Source organism: Danio rerio, chromosome 9 (assembly GCF_049306965.1).
Source record: "Danio rerio strain Tuebingen ecotype United States chromosome 9, GRCz12tu, whole genome shotgun sequence".
In the NCBI taxonomy this organism is placed as follows: domain Eukaryota; kingdom Metazoa; phylum Chordata; class Actinopteri; order Cypriniformes; family Danionidae; genus Danio; species Danio rerio.
This window is the reverse complement of record NC_133184.1, coordinates 9,553,152-9,577,116: the sequence shown is the minus strand read 5'-3', so window position 1 is coordinate 9,577,116 and position 23,965 is coordinate 9,553,152. Positions and strand designations below refer to the sequence as shown.

At 38.2% G+C, this 23,965-nt stretch overlaps 1 protein-coding gene across 3 annotated transcripts in view; it reads right to left on the bottom strand.

Moving 5' to 3' along the window:
* The window catches only part of cfap91 (cilia and flagella associated protein 91), a 57,210-nt gene that overhangs the window by 10,413 nt on the left and 22,832 nt on the right, over window positions 1-23,965 (bottom strand). For 2 of the 3 annotated variants that reach the window (XM_073912501.1, XM_001333308.8), the window contains exons 10-16: window positions 21,206-21,339; window positions 21,000-21,113; window positions 15,940-16,011; window positions 15,689-15,835; window positions 11,968-12,189; window positions 6,287-6,435; window positions 5,301-5,392 (exon numbers count right to left, since the gene is read on the bottom strand). In XM_073912501.1, coding sequence (XP_073768602.1) covers window positions 5,301-5,392; window positions 6,287-6,435; window positions 11,968-12,189; window positions 15,689-15,835; window positions 15,940-16,011; window positions 21,000-21,113; window positions 21,206-21,339 — 930 coding nt within the window. Of the gene's footprint in view, window positions 1-5,300; window positions 5,393-6,286; window positions 6,436-11,967; window positions 12,190-15,688; window positions 15,836-15,939; window positions 16,012-20,999; window positions 21,114-21,205; window positions 21,340-23,321; window positions 23,413-23,965 lie in introns of all 3 variants that reach the window. The other variant, XR_012385173.1, reaches the window with a different exon arrangement.

Sequence of the window (23,965 nt, the reverse complement as noted above, 5' to 3'; positions counted from 1 at the left end):
CAGTTCCAGGTGAAAATGACTAAAAGCATGTGCTGTAATGTAACTTTGATGTGCATTCAAATCATATTTTAAATGGGTTCTGCCAATCTGGTCTTTTAAATTCTTGTTTTGGTGGCAGAGTCCAGACACTAGCTCTATCTTGTCCTGTTTCTGTCATTGTGTGTGTGTCTCTGTTTTCGCGCGTGCCGTCGTGGGTATGCGCAGAGCGTGCAAGCTCCCGCTTGATGCGGTCGCACGGGCTCTGTGCATGCCTCGGACGCGCGCTCTTGTACTCGTGTTTGTGTTTTGTTCTCTCGGCAACGCTCGTGTCTTGCGTCTATTTGTGTTGTCCAAGCACGTGGCTCTGTGTTTACATTGTGGCCGTGTACTTCAGTTCTGTCCTGTTATTGTGAATGCGTAGTTAATGAGTTCTCTCATTGGCTACGTGTTCTTGTCCCGTTTTATGTGAGCACATGGCTTGTGCTGTCTTTGTGTCATGTGCTCTCTCGTCTGTTTAGTCCCACCCTCCTTGTTAACCCCTTATTAGTTAATTGTGTTAATCTGTTTGTGTTAATTTGCTTATGTTTATATTCCCCTCATGTCTGCTGTCCTGTGCCAGTTTGTCGTCTAAACTCCCCTTTGTTCTTGCTCTAGTCTTGTCTCGCCAGCCAAGTTTGTTTGTCTGTTTGTGTTATAGTTATGTTTTTCCCCCTCAGGGTGGTTTTTGTTGTTCTTTTTGTTTTATTTATTTGATAATAAATAATCTCATGTTTGCATTTGAGTCTTCGCTCCCTCATCCTTCCCGACCGTAACATTAAAAACATGAAAGAGCACATGCTGTTGTGTGTGTGTGCACCGTGATTAGCCTCGGACAGGGTCAGAGATGAGCAGAGCACACAAATCTAACAGCATCTTAATGTGAGCGCTTTAATGGTCAAATACATGCACATTTGTGTCAGAGCGCGGTGTTTAGTGATAATTCATATTAACCCACGTTTGTGTATTAAACAAACAAGTTGAGAATCAAAAGACATGTGAAAGAGAAACCATATATGAACCGCACTATTCTTAAAGAGACAGCGTGCAATATTCCTGCTGCTGACTTTTTTTATTCTCAATCAAACAACAATTGGAGAAAATCCCTCACTGCTCATGACTGAAGGAGTTTTGTAGCTAAAGTTTTTTTCTTACAGTGAAAATGCTTAAAGCACAGTTTAAACATACCAGATTTAATAACTCATTTCTAATAACTGATTTCTTTTATCTTTGCTATGATGACAGTCAATTATATTTTACTAGACATTCTTTAAGACACTAGTATTCAGCTCAAAATGACATTTAAAGACAATCAAATATATATATATAGGTCTGCCTTTGGAGCAAAATACTAAATAAAATCAATGCCACAGTCAATCAAATTTGGAAGCATACGGTATATACAAGGGAATAAAGTTTTTGAAGTTTTTGAATGAAGTTTTTTTTTTTTTTTTTAATCCAAAGCAAGGTGAATGAAACCAGTGCTTTATTTATGTATTTTATTTTACATTTTGTGGTATGTGTCTGTTCTGTATGGGATTTACCTAAAAATTTATTTATGATTTATTATTATTATTATTTATTTATTTATTTATTTATTTATTTATTTATTTATTATTATTAATTTTATTTTTTATTTTAACCTCATTGTGGAAGAGCCCTCCTAAATAAGAATCTAAGAATCACCTCTATTAGAGAGCTGCTGTTGGACATTTGGACAGTAAATAATATTAGATTAGATATTTTTCAAGATACTTCTATATAGCTTAAAGTTACATTTAAAGGTTGAACTAGGTTAATTAGGTTAAGTAGGCAGGTTAGGGTAATTAGGCAAGTTATTGTATAATGATGGTTTGTTCTGTAGACAATATAGCTTAAAGGGGCTAATAATTTTGACCTTAAATTATTATTAAAAGCTGCTTTTATTTTAGCTGAAATAAAACAAATAGGACTTTTCCAGAAGTAAAAAATTTATCTGACATACTGTGAAAATTTCCTTGCTCTGTTAAACATCATTTGGGGAAAAAAATAATAATAATATTAATTCAAAGGGGGGCTAATAATTCAGACTTCAACTGTAAATATGTTCTGTATGCATCCTGAGCTCCTTAAAACCCTCTACGAATAACTCCTTATGTGTTTGCTTACACTTTGTGAATAAAGCTCATTCTGATTCTGAGTCATTTCACTCTTTTCACTGAGCATCATCAGCTGGCCACATTACAATAAACAGAACAAAAACCTAATCAGCCATGCTGATTATTGCTGCTGAAAAAGGCCCAATCTCACAAAGCACGGTAACTATATGGATAATATTAAAGATCCCTTTATGATAAAGTCCCTTTATTAATCTGGGGTCGCCATAGCAAAATGAACCGCCAACTTAACCAGCACATGTTTTACGCAGCAGATGCCCTTCCAGCTGCAACCCATCTCTAGGAAATGTACATACACACTTATTCACACGTATACACTATGGACAATTTAGCCTACCCAATTCACCTGTACCGCATGTCTTTGGACAGTGGGGGAAACCGGAGCACCTGGAAAAAACCCACACAAACGCGAAAAGAACATGCAAACTCCACACAGAAACTCTGTCCTTCATGGCCTCCTAACCATCCCCATATCATAATTGGTATATCATCACTCTGTCTCCTCTCCACCAATCAGCTGGTGTGTAGTGTGCGGTCTGGCACAAAATGGCTACCGTCGCTTCATCCAGGTGGATGCTACACACTAGTGGTGGATGAGGAGATCCTCCCCATTGTGTAAAGCTCTTTGAGTCCCCAGAAAAGCGATTTACAAGTGGAATTATTATTATTATAATTATTATAACAGTGTACTTTGTCAGTTTGCATTTCCTGATGCAAACAATCTCTACAGATTCGATGACAGTTGTTGAAAATGTACTTTTTCTAAATGACACATCACATTCAGCAATACACATTTACACACTGAGAATTTAATGTGCAAAATAACTGTATGTTTCTGGCAGATTTGGACAACTAATTTTACCATTTTGAATTGAAAGACTTATGCAATAAACAAATGCTTAAATGTTTTATGGGTTTTTCTCAGTCACACCCCAGGCACATTTCTCAGATCAGAGCTGAAATTCTCTTGTACAGTCTCCACACCAAACTTCTGAACAAACTGCTAATGCCTTTGTACATTCATGCTGTGGATTATGTAAAGTTGCTCGCTGTTTCTTACATTATCAATTGCCTGCCATACTGTATAAAATGTATTATACTGGTTCTCTTTTAGTCATTTAATGCTAAATGATCTGTCAATAGTGCAAGGAAATCTTTAATTTCACTAATTTTGTAGATTGTAAAGTATTAGTGCAATCAGTTTTATAAAATCACTAGGAAATACTGTATATTTTGATCAAGCTGTAATGTCAAGTTTAAAGTATGATAAATGAAATAGGCCTAGTATGATCTTTAGACTCCTTGTTAGAGCAACCGACTTCCATGCGGAAGGTAGCTGGTTCGATTCCAGCTCAGGGTGGGTTGGGTGGTGTAGGACCGGCAGGGTTACATTGGTGCCAAGACCCAGATTGGAGTGAGGTTTAGGGGGGTAAGTGTAATGGAGGCCAGCAAGTAGGTGCTATGCAGGCAAACCTCACTCCTCTGACCTCTAAAGGTGCTCTCGTGACAGTCGTTAGAGACTATGGTCTTTAGCCTCCTTGTTAGAGCAACCGACTCCCATGCGGAAGGTCACCGTTTCGATCCTAGCTCGAGGCAGGTTGGGTGGTGTAGGACTGGCTGGGTTATACATGAGTGAATGTGAAGAGGAATATTGTAATCCTCATTCTCTGAAAGCCCTAGTAACCAGAATATAGGAATATTACATTTTATTGGGGTGTCATAATTTTTTTTTTTTTTTTTTTTTTTTTTTTTTTTTACTGAGCGTAGGGATCTTAGTGAGAGTATTACATATGTAAGAGAGCTATCTGGTAGGGAAGATGCAGGTTCACCTATTGAGGGGAAAATCACCATGGCTGACTGATGCACATGGGATCATTAAGTGGGGGTCACGCATAGCTGGCACCTATTCCCAGAATGTGGGTTGACCAAGCAGGCATGCCAGACAACATTATGGGTCAGCAATGAGACTCCTCCACAGAGTCAGGTGATGGGGGTCTTGGAGGAACTCTCTACAACTACAAAACTAAACAACTAGCAATGGGTGGATTTGGAGAACAGGTCAACCTGGACCTCTCTGAATTGTGCCCATATGAGCTGGATCACACTAGGGTGCAGAGTGAGCTGCCATGAGTACTTGTCAGCTGACGGTTGAGCTTGCCCGGGATTTTTGCCTGCTCAGGGACTCAATCCTAAAGTGAGCGCTGAAGTGGTCTCATCTGCAACAATATGAATGGATTTGTTCGCACATTGTCTCGGTTATTGTAATGGAAGGATTGTGCAGGTGTGCGCCTGTTGTCTGAGTCCAACTGTAACTTTTGCATGGCTGAGACTGCACTTCGGTTAAGAGTACATTCAGTTTGATTCCGCCAATCTCAGCTTCTTTTACTATGTGTACAAGTGTATCGATGATGAAGACTGTTTGAGTTCTATTTTATTTCTAGCCTACCTTTGAATGGACAGTTCTCACGGTAGTGCCAAAATAAGGGACTGTCCTGGGAAAGTTGGGACATCTGATCACCCTTATGGGTGACTAAAACAGGGCTATTAAATATTCTGATTGAGCTACAGCCCCTCCGAGCCCCAGTTTAGCACTGGCGTCACTGTTTTTGAACAGCAGCAAACCGAAAGAAATACTTCAAATTATCGACGAGAGAAAGCATAACGCAAAGAGGTGTTTCCCCCGTCATCTTTCAGCCAATGAAGGCCGCCCTTCTTCCGTGGGACCTAGCTCTTATATTAATCTGGCCCTGCACCTGAAAATATGCACATTAAAAGTTTAAATGTTACTTTAAGTTACCAATACGGGGCCTTTAGGTACAAATGTTTATTTCCAAGAGTGCATAAACAAAGCACTCACAAGCTTTTATAATATGTACAAGTGATAAAATGACATGTAAGTTGAATAAGTAGTTTTGAGAATTCAATTTCAGTTCTGATCTGAGAAATATAATAAATATAAAGCTGAATACTCTCAAGAAAAACTTCAAATAAACATCCACCTTCAAATCATTTTGAATCCCGCAGTAAAACAACATCATACTTCTATTACATGGCACAAGGATGAATAGATAATGGCATTAGGCTTGGTCTGGAATTTAACTGATTATCTGCCTTGATTAAATAACCCACCTCGTTCTCTGAAATCCATCTTCTGGACCTCAGGAATGAGGAATCTGTAGACGAGTTCTGCCACAATCTCTTCAGACTGCTGACTGTTCATCCTGCACGTACACATAGAGCAAAGAAAGACACAACATGGGCAATTACAGCTCATTCTTTCTGTTTTTGAAAAAGGAAATGCTCTAACACTGTCTATGGCTGAAGGACACAAAACAATGATCTCTCTAACTTGGTCTTTCAGTGTTTATTAGTTTATGATATGCCTGCAGGACCTGATTCTAGTGACCTTTCATGGCTGTGATGACACATCTGCAACCATACTTTATTATTTATTGAGGTGAGCACTGTGCCGACACGGACTGCATATCGTTTCTTAAGCTGTAAATGTGTTTCTATGCATTTTTCCAGAATAGGAAAGTTCAAATTTTACATTTTTGAACTAGCGAAGCACAATTGGGTTGGAAGTTGTTCCATGGACAAATCTAAACAATTGCTTTGAATGCTTTTTTTCAGGATGCCTGAAAGCAGAAGTGGATTATATTATGTACACCTTGCATTCATTATTTTACTGGACTGTTGTTTATGCATCTTCATCACTGAAATCTCAAGGACATCATGTATGGATTGAAAAAAAAAACATTTAAAAATCCTCCAAGTCTTCACTGTTTTCATGTGACTCAGAAATCCTTTATAGCTTGCAGTGATCTCAAATATAAAAAGATACACAAATGTCAATGTCGCACATCTTACATGTCTTAAGTGCAAGAAATGGATCTTAGAAATACACTAAAATCTAAAGACTGCATTTTTGTATTGTTTTTCTTTAGGGAGATTCAGTAAAGTGCTGTGTTTGGGTCATTTCAAAGGATTTTACCCTTCTGAAAAGACTATCAAGATGTGAATGGATTGTGGTTTGGAGTAATCATATGCAATTTAGTCTGTGATCTTCAAAATGATGTGATTGGATATCATTGGATTTGAGAGCAGGAACGTACGTCTCCTCCATGGCATAGGTGATGTTGTTCAGCTCCTCTGCCTTGCGGTGAATCTCTTCTCTGGCCTGAGCATCAGCTGTCTGATTAATGGAGGTCAGGATGACATCCTCCAGGTACATGTCTACTGTGTCCTGATGAACTCTGACCACCTGATATCAAATACAGACAGACAAACAGACATGAGATCTCTAATAGCAAAAGATGACCGCAGACATCCTGGCTGCTGTACAGGATGGAAATGTGCACTATATGATTAGGACAAATATTCTCGAGTAGAATTTTGATTGCTTTGTGAACTCAGTGGAGAATTCTTTGTCCATGTGCCTTGACAACCAGCCAGTCTATAAATGTATAAACAAATAAACCACACACATATAAAATGTGCTATTGTCAGTCAGACTTACGAAAGAATCTGAAACATGTCTCTTACACATATCGATAAAAGAAACAAGAAAAAAACAATCACCCTCCAGCCCAAGACCGGTTAGTCACTGAAGCTTAGCAGGCTGAGCCTGGTAAGTACCTGGATGGGAGACCACATGGGAAAACTAGGTTGGTTTTGGAAATTGTGTTTGTAAGGCCAGTCTGTGTGAGTCCTAACACCCCAGTAAAGGAGAGGGTGCTCGCTGCAGAGCCATTTGAGGAGAGCTGAGCTCCAGCGAGGGGGAGCATGAGCTGTCGCTCCTCCTCCTGTAAGCTGTTTTAATGCGTACACCAACCCCACCCCTAACCCTACCCCAGTGACATCACTCGTAGAAGAAGTGCAAAAAAGGTGGAGCTCAAGCTTAAGCTCCCCCTCGCTGGAGCTCACCTCTCCTCAAATGGCTCTGCAGCGAGCACCACTTGCAGTAAAGTGAAGGGGAAACTATTTTCAGAGTTTCCTCTAGGATTTTTAAAATTGTGGCGGCAGACCTTTTACACAAATCTAACAACTACCTATAGCGTTATTTCAATGACAAATGGAGAAGTGTCGTGAGCACAGTTTTGCAAGTCGAGATCGCATTTACGTGCAATGCGAGTGTGCTTGCATGCCGATTTCCTCTTGCACATCCCCTGAAATATACGCTGCTCAAGCGCAGATCTTCTTGTGCGCTCTTAAATAAATGCTGCAGAAATGCGATTTAGCGCGTTTATGTAACGGGTATGTCTCCAACATTTGATTTGCTAATAATATTTATGAATATCTCCAATAGACTTACAGAGCCGCTTTAATGGGTCCTGAAGTAAAGTGAAATGGCTATAAACTCCAGCAAGATAAAGTCATTATATGCAGAACCACAGACCTTTATCCTTAAATAAATTATAATTATGCAATCTGTGTTCATCATAACTAAAAGCCATGTTGTGTTTGCTGGCCTCACGCATCAAGCACCTGTCAGTCAGTCAGTCAGACAGTCAGCAAGTAACCTCATAGGGTTAAACAAATAATGTACAGCACTATACAGTTACAGAAAAGTTTGCACTCTTATAATTCACTTACCGTTTTATCCGCTATTAAAAACAACAACAACAATGACTGAATGTTTTGAATGAGAAGCTGTGACGTAGCTTTGGAGGGTTGCATTTTGGTGTGGCGCCCTGCCATGGAAGAATGAATGTAGCGGAAACCTTGATACCGTCAGGGAGTGCAGAGTAAACCGGGGTCCTGACTCTCTGTGGTCATTAATAATCCCATATTTATTTTCAGTAGTAAGAAAACTCGATCATTGTTAGTGAACATCATCAAAAATGTTACCGAAGCAACTTTATGGTTGGAGCGCCCATTAGCGACTTTAATCTTTGCATAGGCAAAAAGGCAGCTACAAAGTTTTTTTTATTTTGTTTTTATTTTATTTTATTTTTTTAAGTGTAAAGCCTTTGTGGCGGCTAAGTGGTTAGCGCTGTCACCTCACAGCAAGAAGGTCGCAGCTTCATGTCTCAGATAGGCCAACTGGCATTTCTGTGTGAAGTTTGCATATTCTTCCCGTGTTCATGTGGGTTTCCTCTAGGTGCTCCAGTTTCCCCCACAGTCCAAACACATGTGCTATAGGTGAATTGGATTAACTAAATTAGGCAAAGTGTGTCAGTGTGTGTGTGAATTTGAGTGTATGGGTGTTTCCCAGTACTGGGTTGCGGCTGGAAGGGCATCTGCTGCATGAAAGATATGCTAGAATAGTTGGCGGTTTATCACTGTGACGGCCCCTGATAAATAAGCTGAAGTAAAATTCAAGAAGTTTTTGTTTTTGATTGCGTATGTTTGGACAAAAAAAAAAGATCTACAAAGGCCAATCTAAAGTCAAGAGCAATTGTACTGTATCATGACCTTTGGCTTTAAAACGCATGCAAACATCTCGTATACTGTTAGCCTTTTTAAAACATTACTGTATGGCAACTGTTACAAACTGACGCCAGTGATGTTGTGTTGGTAGGTCAAGGCAAGAAATAGAAATACACAATTTTGTGTGCCAGAAAAGGCTGATTACTAGTTGATAACTGTTGAACTCTTAAAGTCAATGGGATGTTTTGACAATGTTTTTGGCTTCTTTTCTGGACTTTGAACATGTATGGACTGTTGTTGTCTATGGAGGTTGAGGGAACTCTCGGAGTTCATCTAAAATTTCTTAATTTGTGTTCCGAAAATAATCAATGGTCTAGGACAATTGGGGCCCTATCATACACTCACATTACAGTGATTTGTTGCTATTTTCAGACCAGCACAACCTTAATTTTTGCATTTTGCGCTACATAAATTTACATTTAGTCATTTAGCAGACAGTTTTTATCCAAAGCGACTTACAAATGAGGACAAGGAAGCAATTTACACAACTATAAGAGCAACAATGAATAAGTGCTGTAGGCAAGTTTCATTTATGTAAAGTGTAAGAAGCAAAACGTATTATTATTATTATATAAAATATGAATATGAATATTATTATTATTATTATTATTATTATTTGTGATACAGTTAGCGGTGGAGCAGATGGGCAATTGCAGATTAGGAAGGAAAGAGGAGACATTGTTTAAATAGCAAATCCATTTGCTGCACTTTGTGGACTCATGGGTGTGCCGGTTTGCATTTGTATAATGTCATTATTGTTAGCAGTATTATTTATTATTTGCATATTTATATTTGGGTTGTGAGTTTTGTAGATGTATACATCACTATATGGAGCATAAGAATAGGACGTGTGTTTGGATATAACTGTTTTTAACCACACTTCATTATTATTGTTCATTTATTCATTTGCTTGAAATTAAAACTGAATTTAGAAATAGTTTTGAAACAAATATTTGCACTTTTACAAACAAAATTTAATATGTAGGCTAATGAATGTCTTCAGTGGAGTGAGTTTCCACTGTTCCCTTACTCCATGAAAGTTAAGGATTGAAGTAAAGAGTAAAAGTAAAGCAAAGAGAAAGAGGCCGAATGGAGGAGACTCATTCTGCAGATGGTCTGTTTAACTGTTTTCTCGCTAGCGAAGCATTCAGTTTTTTCACTTACAAAGTCCGCCATGTAAATCGCTAATAGGCCATGGCATGACGAAACTGACTCTAATGCTGTGTTCACACCAGATGCGAAAGAATTGTTAATCACGAGTGATTTACATGTTAAGTCAATGCAAATGCGCGAATAGACATCCTGCAACACGAAATGTGCAAATGGCGCAGTGTGAATGATGCGGCACGCGTAATTCAGCGTTTTGCGCGTTTGACATGCTTAACGTGTGAATCGCTCGAGTTAAAAAATCTTACGCGGACATTCGCGCCGCATTAACCAATCAGGAGCTTGATTTGTGGGGGCGTGATTGTGATGTAGGGCCAGTTGTTGGTGTCCTGGGGGTAATCCTCCAGGCGACACTTACAACAGTTCATCAAACTGGGCTAGGCTCAGTCAGAAGCACCTCTGAAAGCCTCTATCATCCATCATCCAGGTTAAGTTTCTGGAGGACTTTATGAGCTCACATAACTGGATGCATCTCTAAAAGGATCTAGTGAACTCAGACACTGCCCTAAACATATCGACGCTGTTTTTTAGCCTTCATAAAGCACATAAACACTGTTATTTTATTAACAAAATCCATGTTAGCCATTTAGCAACGAAGCTAGAGTCACCGGGCAGATAGAAAACTTGCCTGTCAGGGTTCTGCTACTCTGGTCTTGTAAATTCTTGCTTTGGTGGCAGAGTTCTGACACTACCCATGTCTGGTCCTGTTTCTGTCTCTGTGTGCGCTCGCGCCGTCATGGGTGTACGCGGAGTGTGCGCGCTCCCGCTTGATGTGTTTGTGTTTGTTCTGTCAGCTGCTTTATTCTCGGCGCCTCTGTCTAGTTGGTTTCAGTTTTGGTTGGCGCTGAGATGAAGCATGTGCGTTGCTTATGTGTGAGCGCACGGTAAGGTGTTTATCTATCGTGTGCTCGTGTCTTGCGTCTCTTGTCAAAGCACGTGGCTCGGTGTTTACATTGTGGTCACGTGCTTTTGTCGTGCGCTTCAGTGTTGTGCTTGTCTTGTCATGAACATGCGGTTAATGAGTTCTCTCATTGGTTGCATGTTCTGGTCCTGTTTTATGTGAGCGCATGGCTTGTGTTGTCTCTCTGTGTCATGCGCTCTCCTGTTTATTGTCTAGTCCCACCCTCCTTGTTAACTCATTATTAGTTTGTCATGTTCACCTGTGTGTCAATTTACTTTTTGCTTTATATTCCCCTCATGTTTTCTGTTCTGTGCCAGTTTGTCGTCTAAACTCCCCATGTGTTCCTGCTCTTGTCATGCCAGCCAAGTTTGTTTGTTAGTGTCATAGTTATGTTTTTCCCCCTCGGGATGGTTTTTGTTCTTCTTTTGTTTTATTTTTATTATCAATAAATCATCCTGTTTGCACTTGAGTTCTCGCTCCCTCATCCTTCCTGAACCCTGACATTGCCCATCACACAAATCCGCTTCTTTTCTGAAATGAATTTGACCAGCGAATGAAGCTGATTTGATGCGCGAATTAAGTGAGTAAACTTGAATATTTACGCGGTTATTTACTCGAGAATGGCGAGAATTAATCTGTGCGTTCCGTGTTTGGTGTGAACACCGCATTAAAGGGAATGAGATATGAGACTCTGACGCACGTTATGCTCAAAACACACACTTAACTCATTAAGAGAATAAGCACAACCCTGTTAGATCATGCGCGGTGGCGCAAACCGTATTTTTTTGTCGATAAAAATGGCAAAAATTGATTTAGACACGCCTTTAATGCTTTTGTGCCATGCAATCGTTTTTATGTTTAGGCAAATGTCATTCCAAGGGTTCTATTTTATCTAAGTAGTTAATAGCAATAGGTAAACTATCTGTTTAATTCCCTGCTTCTGGTCTCAACATTTGAACAGTTTTGTAAACCAAACCGAATAGCAGTATGTTACCATTTTAAAAATGTGACTTGCACTTTGCACCAATGCAACCTTGTTTCTGCAAAGAGTTTCAGCATGTGACAAAGTCAGGAAAGCGTAAACTCAAGTAGAGTAGTCAGACTGAAAGAGATGTCAAGGACAGCAATGTAAACACATATGAATATAGCTTGAAACTGATTAGTACAGATAAGTGAAAAAACAGAAGTTGAAATCTTTGCTATTTGATTAATTAAATGTTTCCTTGCTCCATAAAAACAACTTTTGAACAGTGGAGTATGATGAAGTGCTTTTGCATTGCATAGAAAGAATGTTACCTGTTTAAATATTTCGTCCTCCTCTCTGCGTCTTCTTTCCTCTATCTGCCTTCTTCCACTCTCCTCAGCCTCACGAATACGCCGATCTCTCTCAGCCAGCAGGGTGAAGGCATGGATTCGCCTTTCCTCCTGCAGTCTGACCAGCTCTTTAGACAGAAAGTCCAGCATGTCCACAATCACTCCCCCAGACAGAGCAGCAGTAAAGGACTCAATCTGAGCCTCCTGACAGAAAAACACAAAGAAAATGGACAATCAAATTAGTTCAGTAACTGGGAGAAGAACTGATTTAGTTATATAACTAACATTTACTGTAATATCTTATTATGTATAATATATACAGTTGAAGTTAGAATCATTAGCCCTCCTGTTTATTTTCCCCAATTTCTGTTTAACAAAGATTTTTTCAACATATTTCTAAACATTTTTAATAACAGTTTTAATAACTCATTTCTAATAACTGATTTATTTTATCTTTGCCATGATGACAGTAAATAATATTTGACTAGATATTTTTCAAGACACTTCTTTACAGCTTAAAGTGACATTCAAAGGCTTAATTAGGTTAACTAGGCGGGTTAGGGTAATTAGGCAAGTTATTGTATAATGATGGTTTGTTCTGTAGACTATCAAAAAAAAATGCTTAAAGGGGCTAATAATATTGACCTTAAAATAGTGTTTAAAAATTTCTAGCCGAAATAAAACTATTAAGACTTTCTCCAGAAGAAAAAATACCATCAGATGTACTGTGAAAATGTCCATGCTCTGTTAAACATCATTTGGGATATATATATATATATATATATATATATATATATATATATATATATATATATATATATATATATATATATATATATATATATATATATAAAATACAAAAATCAAAGGGGGCTAATAATTTCAACTGTATATAAGTGTGCATGTCATGTGTTTCTGTTTGCATACATCTTTCCCTGTTAAACAAATAATAAACCAAATATGAGGTTGCATCATGAAATGTTGAAACTCTACCTTCCTCATCTCCAACAGTGAGGCACACATTGATTGGCACACCACAGACAGACAGAGAGACAGAAAGAAGAAAAAGGGAAGCTCTCCCTCTCTTTGTTTGTCTTGTGTAGAAAAAAGTTGAGGTGAACAAAAGATTAAGCTACTGTACCTGTGCCTTGAACTCTTTGCTACTATTTGTGCGATATATATGACCCTGGACCACAAAAGCTTATGTTGTATGGGTATATATTTGGCAGTAGGCAAAAAATACAGTACATTGTATGGGTCAAAATGATAGATTTTTCTTTTATGCCAAAATTATTTAACTATAAAGTGCTAGTTCACCCAAAAGTAAACATTCTGTCATCATTTACTCATCCTTTACTTGTTTCAAACCTGTTTAACTTCCTTTCTTTGTTTGAACACAAAAGAAGCTGTTTTGAAGAAAGCTGGAAACCTGTAACCAGTGACCATTCAATGGTCACATCTTTTCAGCTTTCTTAAAATATCTTCTTTAAAGGACCAATAAGGTACTTTGAAATGTACATTTTTTATTCAATGTTTGATTTAATGATCTTCTAAATGTGTATCGTCACTGTTTTAGAGCACAATTGCATATACACTCACCAGCCACTTTATTAAGTACACCTTACTAGTACTGTGTTGGACCCCTTTTGCCTTCAGAACTGCCTTAATCCTTTTTGGCAATTATTTAACAAGGTACTGGAAATATTCTTCAGAGATTTTGGTCCATATTGTTATGATAGCATGTTTGTTGGCTGCACATCCATGATGCCAATGTTCACCACATCCCTAAGGTGCTCTATTGGATTGAAATATGGTGACTGGAGGCCATTTGAGTAAAGTGAACTCATTATCATGTTCAAGAAACCAGTCTGAGATGATTTGCGCTTTATCACATGGCACGTTATCTTGCTGGAAGTAGCCATCAGAAGATGGGTTCACTGTGGTCATAAAGGGATGGACATGGTTGGCAACAATACTCAGGTAGGCTGTTGCGTTGACACAAAGCTCAATTGGTACTAATGGGCCCAAAGTGTGCCAAGAAAATATCCCCCATACCATTACACCACCTCCAGCCTGAACCAATATTACAAGGCAGGATGGATCCATGCTTTCATGTTGTTGACGCCAAATTCTGACCCTGCCATCTGAATGTCGCAGTAGATATCGAGACTCATCAGACCAGGCAACGTTTTTTTTCAATCTTCTATTGTCCAATTTTGGTAAGCCTGTGTGAATTGTAGCCTCAGTTTCCTGCACCCGGTGTGGTCTTCTGCTGCTGTAGCCCATCCGCCTCAAGGTTCGACATGTTGTGCGTTCAGAGATTTTCTTCCGCATACCTCAGTTTAACAAGCGATTATTTGAGTTATTGTTGCCTTTCTATCAGCTGGAACCAGTTTGCCCATTCTCCTTTGGCATCAACAAGGCATTTGTGCACACATAACCTCCCCTCACTAGATATTTTCTATTTTTTTGACCATTCTATGTAAACCCTAGTCATAGTTGTGCGGGAAAACAGTTTCTGAAATACTCTGCCATGTTCAAAGTCACTTAAATCACCTTTCTTCCCCATTCTGATGCTCTGTTTGAACTGCAGCAGATCGTCTTGACCACGTCTTCATGCCTAAGTGCATTGAGTGGATGCCATGTGATTGTCTAATTAGAAATTTTTGTTAACGAGCAGTTGGACAGGTGTACCTAATCAGCCAGTGAGTGTAGATCTTAAAAACTTACAATACTAACATCTAAAAAACTTTGGCTGGGTCCGAAACCACCTACTACACAGTAGGTACTGCATTTGATTTTAAACATACTACTGGGCGTTAGAAAAGTACGTTCTATACAGTATGAATGGAATTCGGATGTACTACATCCGCCATTTTGTCAGTCACCTGACCTACCTGCGTCATTTGTGTCGCTTCAGTCCCATTCATGAATTCTCTCAAGGGCATCATGGGATAGTTCAGCATGCATGGGATGCTTATTTCAGAATCTCGCCAGAAGTAGTAAGTCCGGATACTTCTCACATACTGATTTTCAAATTCTATGAATTCTGAAATATCCGGCTTGTATACTGATTTTAGCTTACTATATAGTAAGGAAGTATGTGTTTCCGATGTAGCCTTTGTTTTAATTTCATGGGACCTTTAATGTGCAAGAGAACAAAGAAAATCTTTGGGGTTTGGAACCACATGAGGTTAAGTAAATAGTGAGCAAATTTTCATTTTTGGTGAATAACCCTATTACGTAAAAATCGTTTCATGAAGATATTTAGTACATTCTTACTGTAATTATTTAAAAACTTTTTTGTGCATTACTAAGCACTCCATTTACAAATTTTCAAAGTATTTTGGTCCTTTAAACCCTCAGATTCCAGATTTTTAAATAGTTGTTTCTCAGCAAAATACTGCCATATCCTAAAAAAGATAAATCAAAAAATTATATTATTCAGCTTTCAGTTGATGTATAAATCTTGATTTCTCATGGCTGTTTTGGTGGTCTTGCATCACATATTTAACATTAAATTTAGTAAAAAAAAAAAAAAAACTAAATGTGTGCAGAGCCCTGTCTGTGCATGTCTTTGAGCAGAGGCGATGTTCTGAATGCCTCCAGAACTGTATTTTGACATGAGTACGCAATTTTATCTGCCAAAGTTCACAATGTACAGTATGTGCTTGTTGTCATATCTGAAGCATGTACGTCTTACTCTGTCAATCTGGAAATCCCGCTGTCTCTGCAAGGCGAGTGTGACCTGTTTTTCCACCTCCTTCTTGTCCTGTTCCTCCTTCTGTAAAGCGTGGGTAGTGCGCAGTTCTTGGATCAGTTCCAACCATCTCTCCTTTTCCTCGAACATCTGTTAAGCATCAGACGTCAACAACCATTCACATCAACGACTACACAAGCCACCGGTCGGAAAAAAAAACACACACACAATCCACCAAACGAGCTTTACTGTACCTGATTCTGGGTGGACCTTCCTCTGAGAAGTTTCTGGAGAAAGATGATAGCCAGTTCCCGCTCCTCATCTCCCTTTTATAGGTATATTCATATCCCAGGATGATCAAATGTGGCAAAAATGACATAATAGCTGATTAAAAAGAGAGTCAGTGCAACATGAATGTATAGTGAACTGTATGTAAATGAACTGTAGAGTAAATTCAGGTCACTTTAGTTTAGAGCAGGAGTGCTCAATCCTGTTCCTGGAGATCTACCTTCCTGCAGATTTCAGTTGCTACCCATATCAAACACACCTGCCTGTAATTATCAAGTGGTGTTCAGGTCCTAATTAATTGGTTCTGGTGTGTTTGATATGGGTAGCAACTGAAATCTGCAGGAAGGTAGATCTCAAGGAACAGGATTGAGCACCCTTGGTTTAGAGCATCAAAGTGACGTATATTTATGAAAACATGAGATAAATAAAGGCCCGTTATTATAGAAAAAAAGTACTTTAGTTTTTATTCAGTAAATGCAAATTAATGTTTGCTGTAACTGCATAGAAACTGCAATAAATGAAATTTTGAATAAGCCTTAGATTGTTTTTGGCATACCTAAGTATGGATTGTAATTTCATAATTACCCTTGATATATATCTTCTAAATAATTCTGCTTCAAATATATTGTACTATTTGTAAGTACTATATATATATATATATATATATATATAGTGTTTTTACATCAGCTCATACCTCACTTTCTCAACAAATGTTCTGAACAATCAATCAATTTAGCTGTGATAAAAATGAAACGTTATTGGCTGTTTTTTTTTGTTTTTGGTTTTTTTTTTTTTAAAGGTGAGGGGCTACTGTATGTCCCACCCTATCTTCTTGTTCAGTTGAGATTGTCAAATATCCCCCAAAAAACCTAAGCACTTCTCAGGACCTTTAAGTAAGATGAAAACCAATTCAAAACAGTTCCAGAAAGACCAACATAATCATGTGATCTCTTTATAAGAGTCGAATGCTGCACTCAAGTTAAGAAGCCCCATAACTGAAGAACAATTTCTGGCAAGGATTATGTTAATGTCATTTACTACCAGGCCCGTGCAGAGACCGTCCAAAGGGCATGTGCAGGATAAATTTTTTTCAATCCCCGAAGAGCGGGACCGAGGGTGTGCCGCGTCGCGGGGGCACTTTTGATAATTTTGCAAGGGCACTTTCTATCCAAGACTAAAAAGGGCATGTGCACTGCACAGGTTGAGCCCTATGTGTGCACGTGCCTGTTTACTACTTTAATGAGAGCAGTCTCTGTACTATATATTTTATTTCAAACCATGAACTAATCCTGGCTTAGTCTAAACCATTTCTCTGAAACCAGACCTTTAAGTATATTAACTTTACAATTTAATATTGAACACTACAGACTTTAGCTACTACACACACAGTATAATATTAAATCAACACATTAAAATAAGTGTTTTTTTATAGCATGACAACTGTTATTTTAAATATTTAAATATCCAAAAATACACTTTATTACTTATTAGATTTCTTAAAATAGTTAGAAGAAATACAGTACTTAAACATTGTGCTTAATTATTAAGTATGCATTTCCTTGAAAATATACAAGTGTGTGGGCGCAGTACAGATATTTACAAATGTCATGGCACTGAAAACTTTTTCAGGGTCTCAGAGGGGCAATATAGTAGGAAATTAAAATGTGAGAACCACTGGTGCTTTTCATTCAGAAACTAAACTGTAGATCAGCACACTGTACTAAAAACCAGTGTTAACTTATATGGTTTAGATTTATTAATTATAATTTTTTACTATCTCGAATTTCACTGCCATCTCTATCGGAAAGTCCTGTAACAGTTTTTTTGTCATCATAATATGGTGACTGATGCTGTGTTCACGTCAATTTCATTAAATTTGCATTCAAATTGCATTATTCTCGCTTAAATAGACACATGAACATTTTGAGTTTACTCTCTTCACTGGCAAGTAAAATTCACTTCGCTATAGATGCGGATTCACATCATGGCAGGGCTTCTTTCTGCCTGGTGACTCTAGCTTCATTGCTAAATGCCTTACATAGATTTTATTGAGAGAATGGCTGTGTTTATATGCTTTAGGAAAGCTGAAAAACAGCGTAGATTCTTTTGGCGCCATGTATGAGTCCACTAGAAACTTTGAGGTGCACCCAGCTCTGTGAGTTTATCAACTCCTCCAGAAACTATACCTGGATGATGGAGGCTTTCAGCGGGGCTTCTGACTGAGCCGAGCCCAGTTTGATAAGCTGTTGTCCTGTCCAAGAGGATTTCCCCTCGGGACACCAACAACATCATACTCACGCCCCTACAACACGGTGCGAATGTCCACTGAAGTTCAGATTTTTCAACTTGATCGATTTGTGCGTCAAACGTGTAAAATGCCTAACTTGTGCTGCTTCCCAGGTAACAAAGAATTCTGGCCCAGATTTGGCATGAATCTGGCACAACAGGCATTCATCCGGCACAGCAGGTGGGCCAATCATGGCTTGGTTTGGCAAAGGTGGCACCGTCTTTAAGGTGGCTCATGATACTTGGGCCAGATATAAATTGTAGTATTTGGCCCAAATGATAATAATTAATAAGTGGACCATGTAAGCTTGGCCTATCTTGATCCAAATTTAAAATACCCTGTTACTTCAAATAAAAATAATTGAATTCTACCAATCAGGTCACTTCAAGAAAAAGCACACCCATAGCATGCTTAAAGCGCAATGATTCATGGGTTTATCAATTTTAAGTGCAGCTGTGACACACCAACATATCTGGCCCAGTTCAGTCTCAGTTATGGGATATTAACTTGGCTGAGACTTAGTCCAGATATGGTCTGTGTTTGGCCCTTGTCTGGAAGCCAGACCTGGTCCAATCATGTACTGTAATTCACGAGTTCACACTCACAGATATTCGACTGAATAGAATATGCATATTTGGCGTGCTGTCCGGGGAGAAGGCTCTGAGCTCGGGAAGACACCCTAACTCGTATTATTCCCCTTATCAGGAAAAAAGAGAGACAGGGTCCGAGCACAGTGTCTAGCCCGGCTCCAGAAGGCTCCCCCCTCAGATTTAAATAGGTATTTGGTTTAACAGTGATATAGATATATATATATATACACTAGATATTGCATAGGGACCCTGAGCATGCGTCAATAGCGCCGCCACATTGGTACAGTGCTCCCAGGACAAATGTCATTCAACCACACTAGTCAAGACAGTGTTATTACGTGAAGATGCTGGACTTTAGCGCTGTCTACGGGTGTAGTAACGAGCAAACAAAGAAAACAAAGCACAAAGGCAGAACATTACATACTGCAGGTAAGCTTAAGTTTTTTTCTGTTTTTGTTTGTTCTGAACTTTTGTGCTAATCAGGTAATGTTATTGATGATCACTTACTGCATTCACCATAAGGCAAAGCAGCTCCAACTCGCAATAAACACTTGGCTTATGCTAGTTTTGTAGAATAAAATCAGCAAACAATGCAAAAGAAATATGACAACGAGATGCTGCGCTGCCAGAAACTTGCATTATTGTCGGCTAGTGAAGGAGTTGTTCATAACGGAGATTCATTCACAAACGAATCGCTCCCTCCGTCAGTATGAGAAGTGAAAGCAGGAGAGGAGCTGTGTTTCCGGACATGATTAGATCAAATTTAACAGGGAGGGTGATTAGTACATTTCTGTACACACAAACACAAGCTTTTTGTCAGGAATGCCTGTGCGGTCACTGATCTATCAATGTAGAAAAGTGATGTAAAATTATAATTTTCGTAATTAGAAAAGAAAAATTACATACTAACATCCAGGAAAACTCCCGATAATAGATATATGTGTATATCTCTGGCTTTGGATGGCCACAGTCCTCCACTGTACCTTGGTCCCGCATTAATTTTAAAGGAGCGCTACCCTGTACCAAGATGGTGGCTCTAATGACGCATTCCTTCCAATAGACAACAACAGGGTAGGCGACATCTAATGTTTATATCTATGGACTATTTATAGGGGTTTGCTCTTGAGCTGATTGGATAATATCATGATTGTGTGTGTGTTGAATTAGCCTCGTCAAAGACTGATCGTGCTCCTCCTGAAATTTGTTTATAATACATCACTTCATTGCGGCATGTGGGCCAAGCAAAAACTGACTGTGTGGGCCAGATCTGGGCCAGAGATATTTTGCTATGTGGGTTCATTCGTGCTGCCTCATTCGCACGAATCGGGCCACAGGATGTGTTTTTATGTCTTTGCATTGACTCAACATGTAAATCCATCACGCTTGATGCTTCATCCAAGTCTGGTGTGAATGCAGCATCAGAGATCTCAAATGCGAAACACTTGCAAATAGAAAAACACTAACAAATAGAAAAAACATCTTCATCAGTCTCAACACGTGGTCTTGTAAATTCTTTCAGCACAAATAGAAATTTACTGCAAATAGCAAAGACCACAATGGAAATGTGTTTCGAACCTAAAAAAGTTGCAAACCGAGCAGCTTCAGGTTTAGACTTTATATTTGTAAAATAACATTTTTAATTTATTGTTAATCGTGAAATTCGTCCAATTTTTTTGGGCTACAAATAAACAAACAAATCGCAACCATGTGACCAGGATGTTAAAATAAAGTAAAAACCCAATTTTCAGATTTCCGACAACACCGCTGACACTTTTTGGGATCCCCGCCGATACATTTGCATTTTGGTCTGCACTATTTACAGTACGTTTCTGTATTTGCATGTGTATTTGCATGCGTGTAGGTTGTCTGATGTTTTATCAATTTGTTAGTGTTTTTCCATCTGAGTGTGTTTTAATCTGAACTTGTGGCACATTTGAGTTCTTTCAGCCACCATATTATAAGCTATAAGCTGACATTAATTATTTTTGAAAATAACATATGCGTGCTTATGTAAACAGTCAACCCAACCCACAGACATACAGACATGTTTTCACTTGTACAGTATTTTTCCCCCTTACCAAAAGCCAGATCTACTTCCTTATATATAAAGGAAGATCATAACTGTTTGGAGCATAAACACTGGCTTTACCTCGGGGGGCTTTTCCACAGTTGGTGTTGGGGGTCGCGGGACAGGTTTTTCCTTCTTAAAGAGGAACCGGAGAGGCTTCTTTTCTACCCTGCAGACCTTTTCTTCTTTCAGAGCCTAGTGAAGAGAGATCTCAGGGTGAAATCTGCCACTTCACACACTCCTCCTACAGCGTGGTTGAGTGTGAAAAGCAGCCAGCTGCTCGTTACCTGATGAGTCTTCATGAGCTCTAAATCTCTGCGGGCTGAGCGGCTGATGAAGCCTTTAGTCACTTTAGGTTTTGGCACTTTAATTTGAGGCAGTGTGACTGATGGAGAAAGACTTGCTTCCAGTTCTAAAAGACCTGAGAAACAAAGAGATTTCACTGCAGGGCAAAATTTTTCAAATTTCAGATACTAATTTGCAGATTGTGCTGGATTTTTTTTTTTTAAGAAAGTAAAAAATTATAAGTGAAAAATAAAAATTATAGTAAAAAAAAAAAAAAAAAAAAAAAAATATATATATATATATATATATATATATATATATATATATATATATATATATATATATATATATATATAAATATATATATATATATATATATATATTTAACCCTTATAGTCAAAGTGAACTTAAAGTTTTTGCGGACTTTAGTTTGTTGATATTCTTCCAACTGAAATATAATATTAAGTAGTGGGCGGGGCTTCCTTGTAGCACTTCATTCCCTCACAGCAAATTAACAGTAAGAGTGGCTTGATTAAGAATATTGTGGCTGAAGATGTCAAACTACATCAACATACTTTGAAGATTACCGAAACAAACTTTTTTCAGTAGATTAACATGGGTTAATTGCTCATCTACAGAATGAAAATATACGCTAGCAAAACAAACATTCTAAAATTTGATTTCACATGAACTAAGCAGCTGTTCACAAAGAATGTGCTTTTCCATTTGGATTTTTTTGTTAGCAAGAAAAAAAGAATTGCACTGCACATTTTATGTCGCTAAACAACCACCAATTTAGTCGCGGGTTGTGCGCAAGTGCTGCTCTTGATATTGTTATAATTGTAATATTTTATAATACTGTGATATTCACAATTTGTGAAGTCATACAGCTCTGGATAACTTAAAAGTGACTAATAAGGTTATTGCACACTGAATCTAATTTTTTTACATGTTAAAAGAAAAATTCAACCTCACGTAGAGTCAATCGTATTGACACACTAGCCCCTTTCACACATACAGACTTTTCCGGAAAATTACGGACAATTTTCCGAAAAGGTCTGTATGTGAGAACAGGTCCTGTTTGAAAATACTAGTAAATTCATTTCAGCTATTTTCCGGAAAGAGACGTTGTAACATTACCGGTAATTTGCCGGAATGCTTCGTTGTGTGTACGCAGAAGGAAGATTGCCGGAAAGAGTGCTTGCATCTCTAGGACGGGTTAACATGAGAAATCTACTTTAGCCAATCAGAACACTTAGATGCATTCACGTCCACATGGTTTATAAAAATAAAAGCCTTTGAATATTTTTCCACACACATTTATCTGCTAGATGTTAGTCAGATAACGTTTATATGTTTCTTTGTAATGTCAACTGTGTAAATAATTATTGATAAGATGCTTATGATAAGTCGTTGATTTTTTACCTTTAAGCTCATCTTCCTTCAGTTGCTTGACGCGTCGAGTGTGGATGTGAAGCAGCCGGTAAGTGCCAACACACACACATATTATGTACATCTCAACATGCGAAATTGTCCCTTGTACGATCATTGATCAATCACAAATCGATCATTGTACGTTTTCATCAAAGTTGTTCACAATGTTGATCCATCCAGAGAGTTTGTGATGTAGTCAAATGTTTACAAATACAAGCGCAGCCATTTAGTGGACATTTCTGGTTAATGATGTCAGAATTTACCGGGATTTTGGAATGGTTGTGTGAATGGTCTTTTCAGGAAAAAATTGGAACTTCCTTCTTTGTGTAAACAGTGCTTTTTTTTTATTTATCGGTAGTCGTTCAGGAAATTCCCCGGCTATTTACCGGTATCACTGTGTGAAGGGGGCTACTGTCTCCGAAACTTTCATCCATCATAAAAACTTTTTTTAACCAGGTTTTTTTTTTTTTTTTTTTTTTTTTTTTTTTTTTTTTAGCTTTTCGCATCTGAAAAGCACTTTGAGAGGTGTTTTGACAATTCAGAGCTCCCGTACAAGCAAAAAGCTAAATACAGAATGCCATCATTTGAGCTACAGATCAATTTATGACAATCACGGTGCATAAAATAAAGACAGAATGTGGCGGACATTTGAAAACTCGTCACTTAATTCAGTGACTGACACACCTCTCCGCTGCTGCTGTTTAGTGTGTGTGTGTCCTTCCTCTCTATGCAGTATTGGATGAACACAATACGTAGCCTATTCCTCTTTCTTTTTCTATTTTGGAGAGGAAAGAGAAGAACAAAGTATCACTGCCTGAACTGACTCCGAAATGTTTTGCTTTTTTTCCATAATGGATTAATTAATACGCATCGGACTCAGTGTGCAAGGTTTGTTTACGTGACAATTTTTTTTTTTTTTTTGCATATGAATAAGAAAAAATGCATATAAAAATTTCAGACTTCTGTGTGCAAAGACCTTACCTCACTGAGCTCCCTAGAGTCTGTATGTGAAGTTTTAGCTCACATACCTCACAAATAATTTTTGCCGTATATAACTGTGCAGTTTTGGTGACTGTTGCTATAAATTCAAATGAGATTGTGCTCTTTTGAAAAGAGGGAGGAGCTACAAATGTCTATGCGTCGGGATAGTGGCAGATTCAAAACAGGACTAATTTTATCCATGTGAAAATTTAGTCTTTCTAATTTTTAAAAGTAACACTGTGGTCCCCTTAATTAAAACTCCACCTTTGCTTTCAGTTAATTGGATAATGAAAAAGGCACAACTGTAAAAAATGAGAGGCGCAGCTGACGGTTAAAACGTGAGGTGT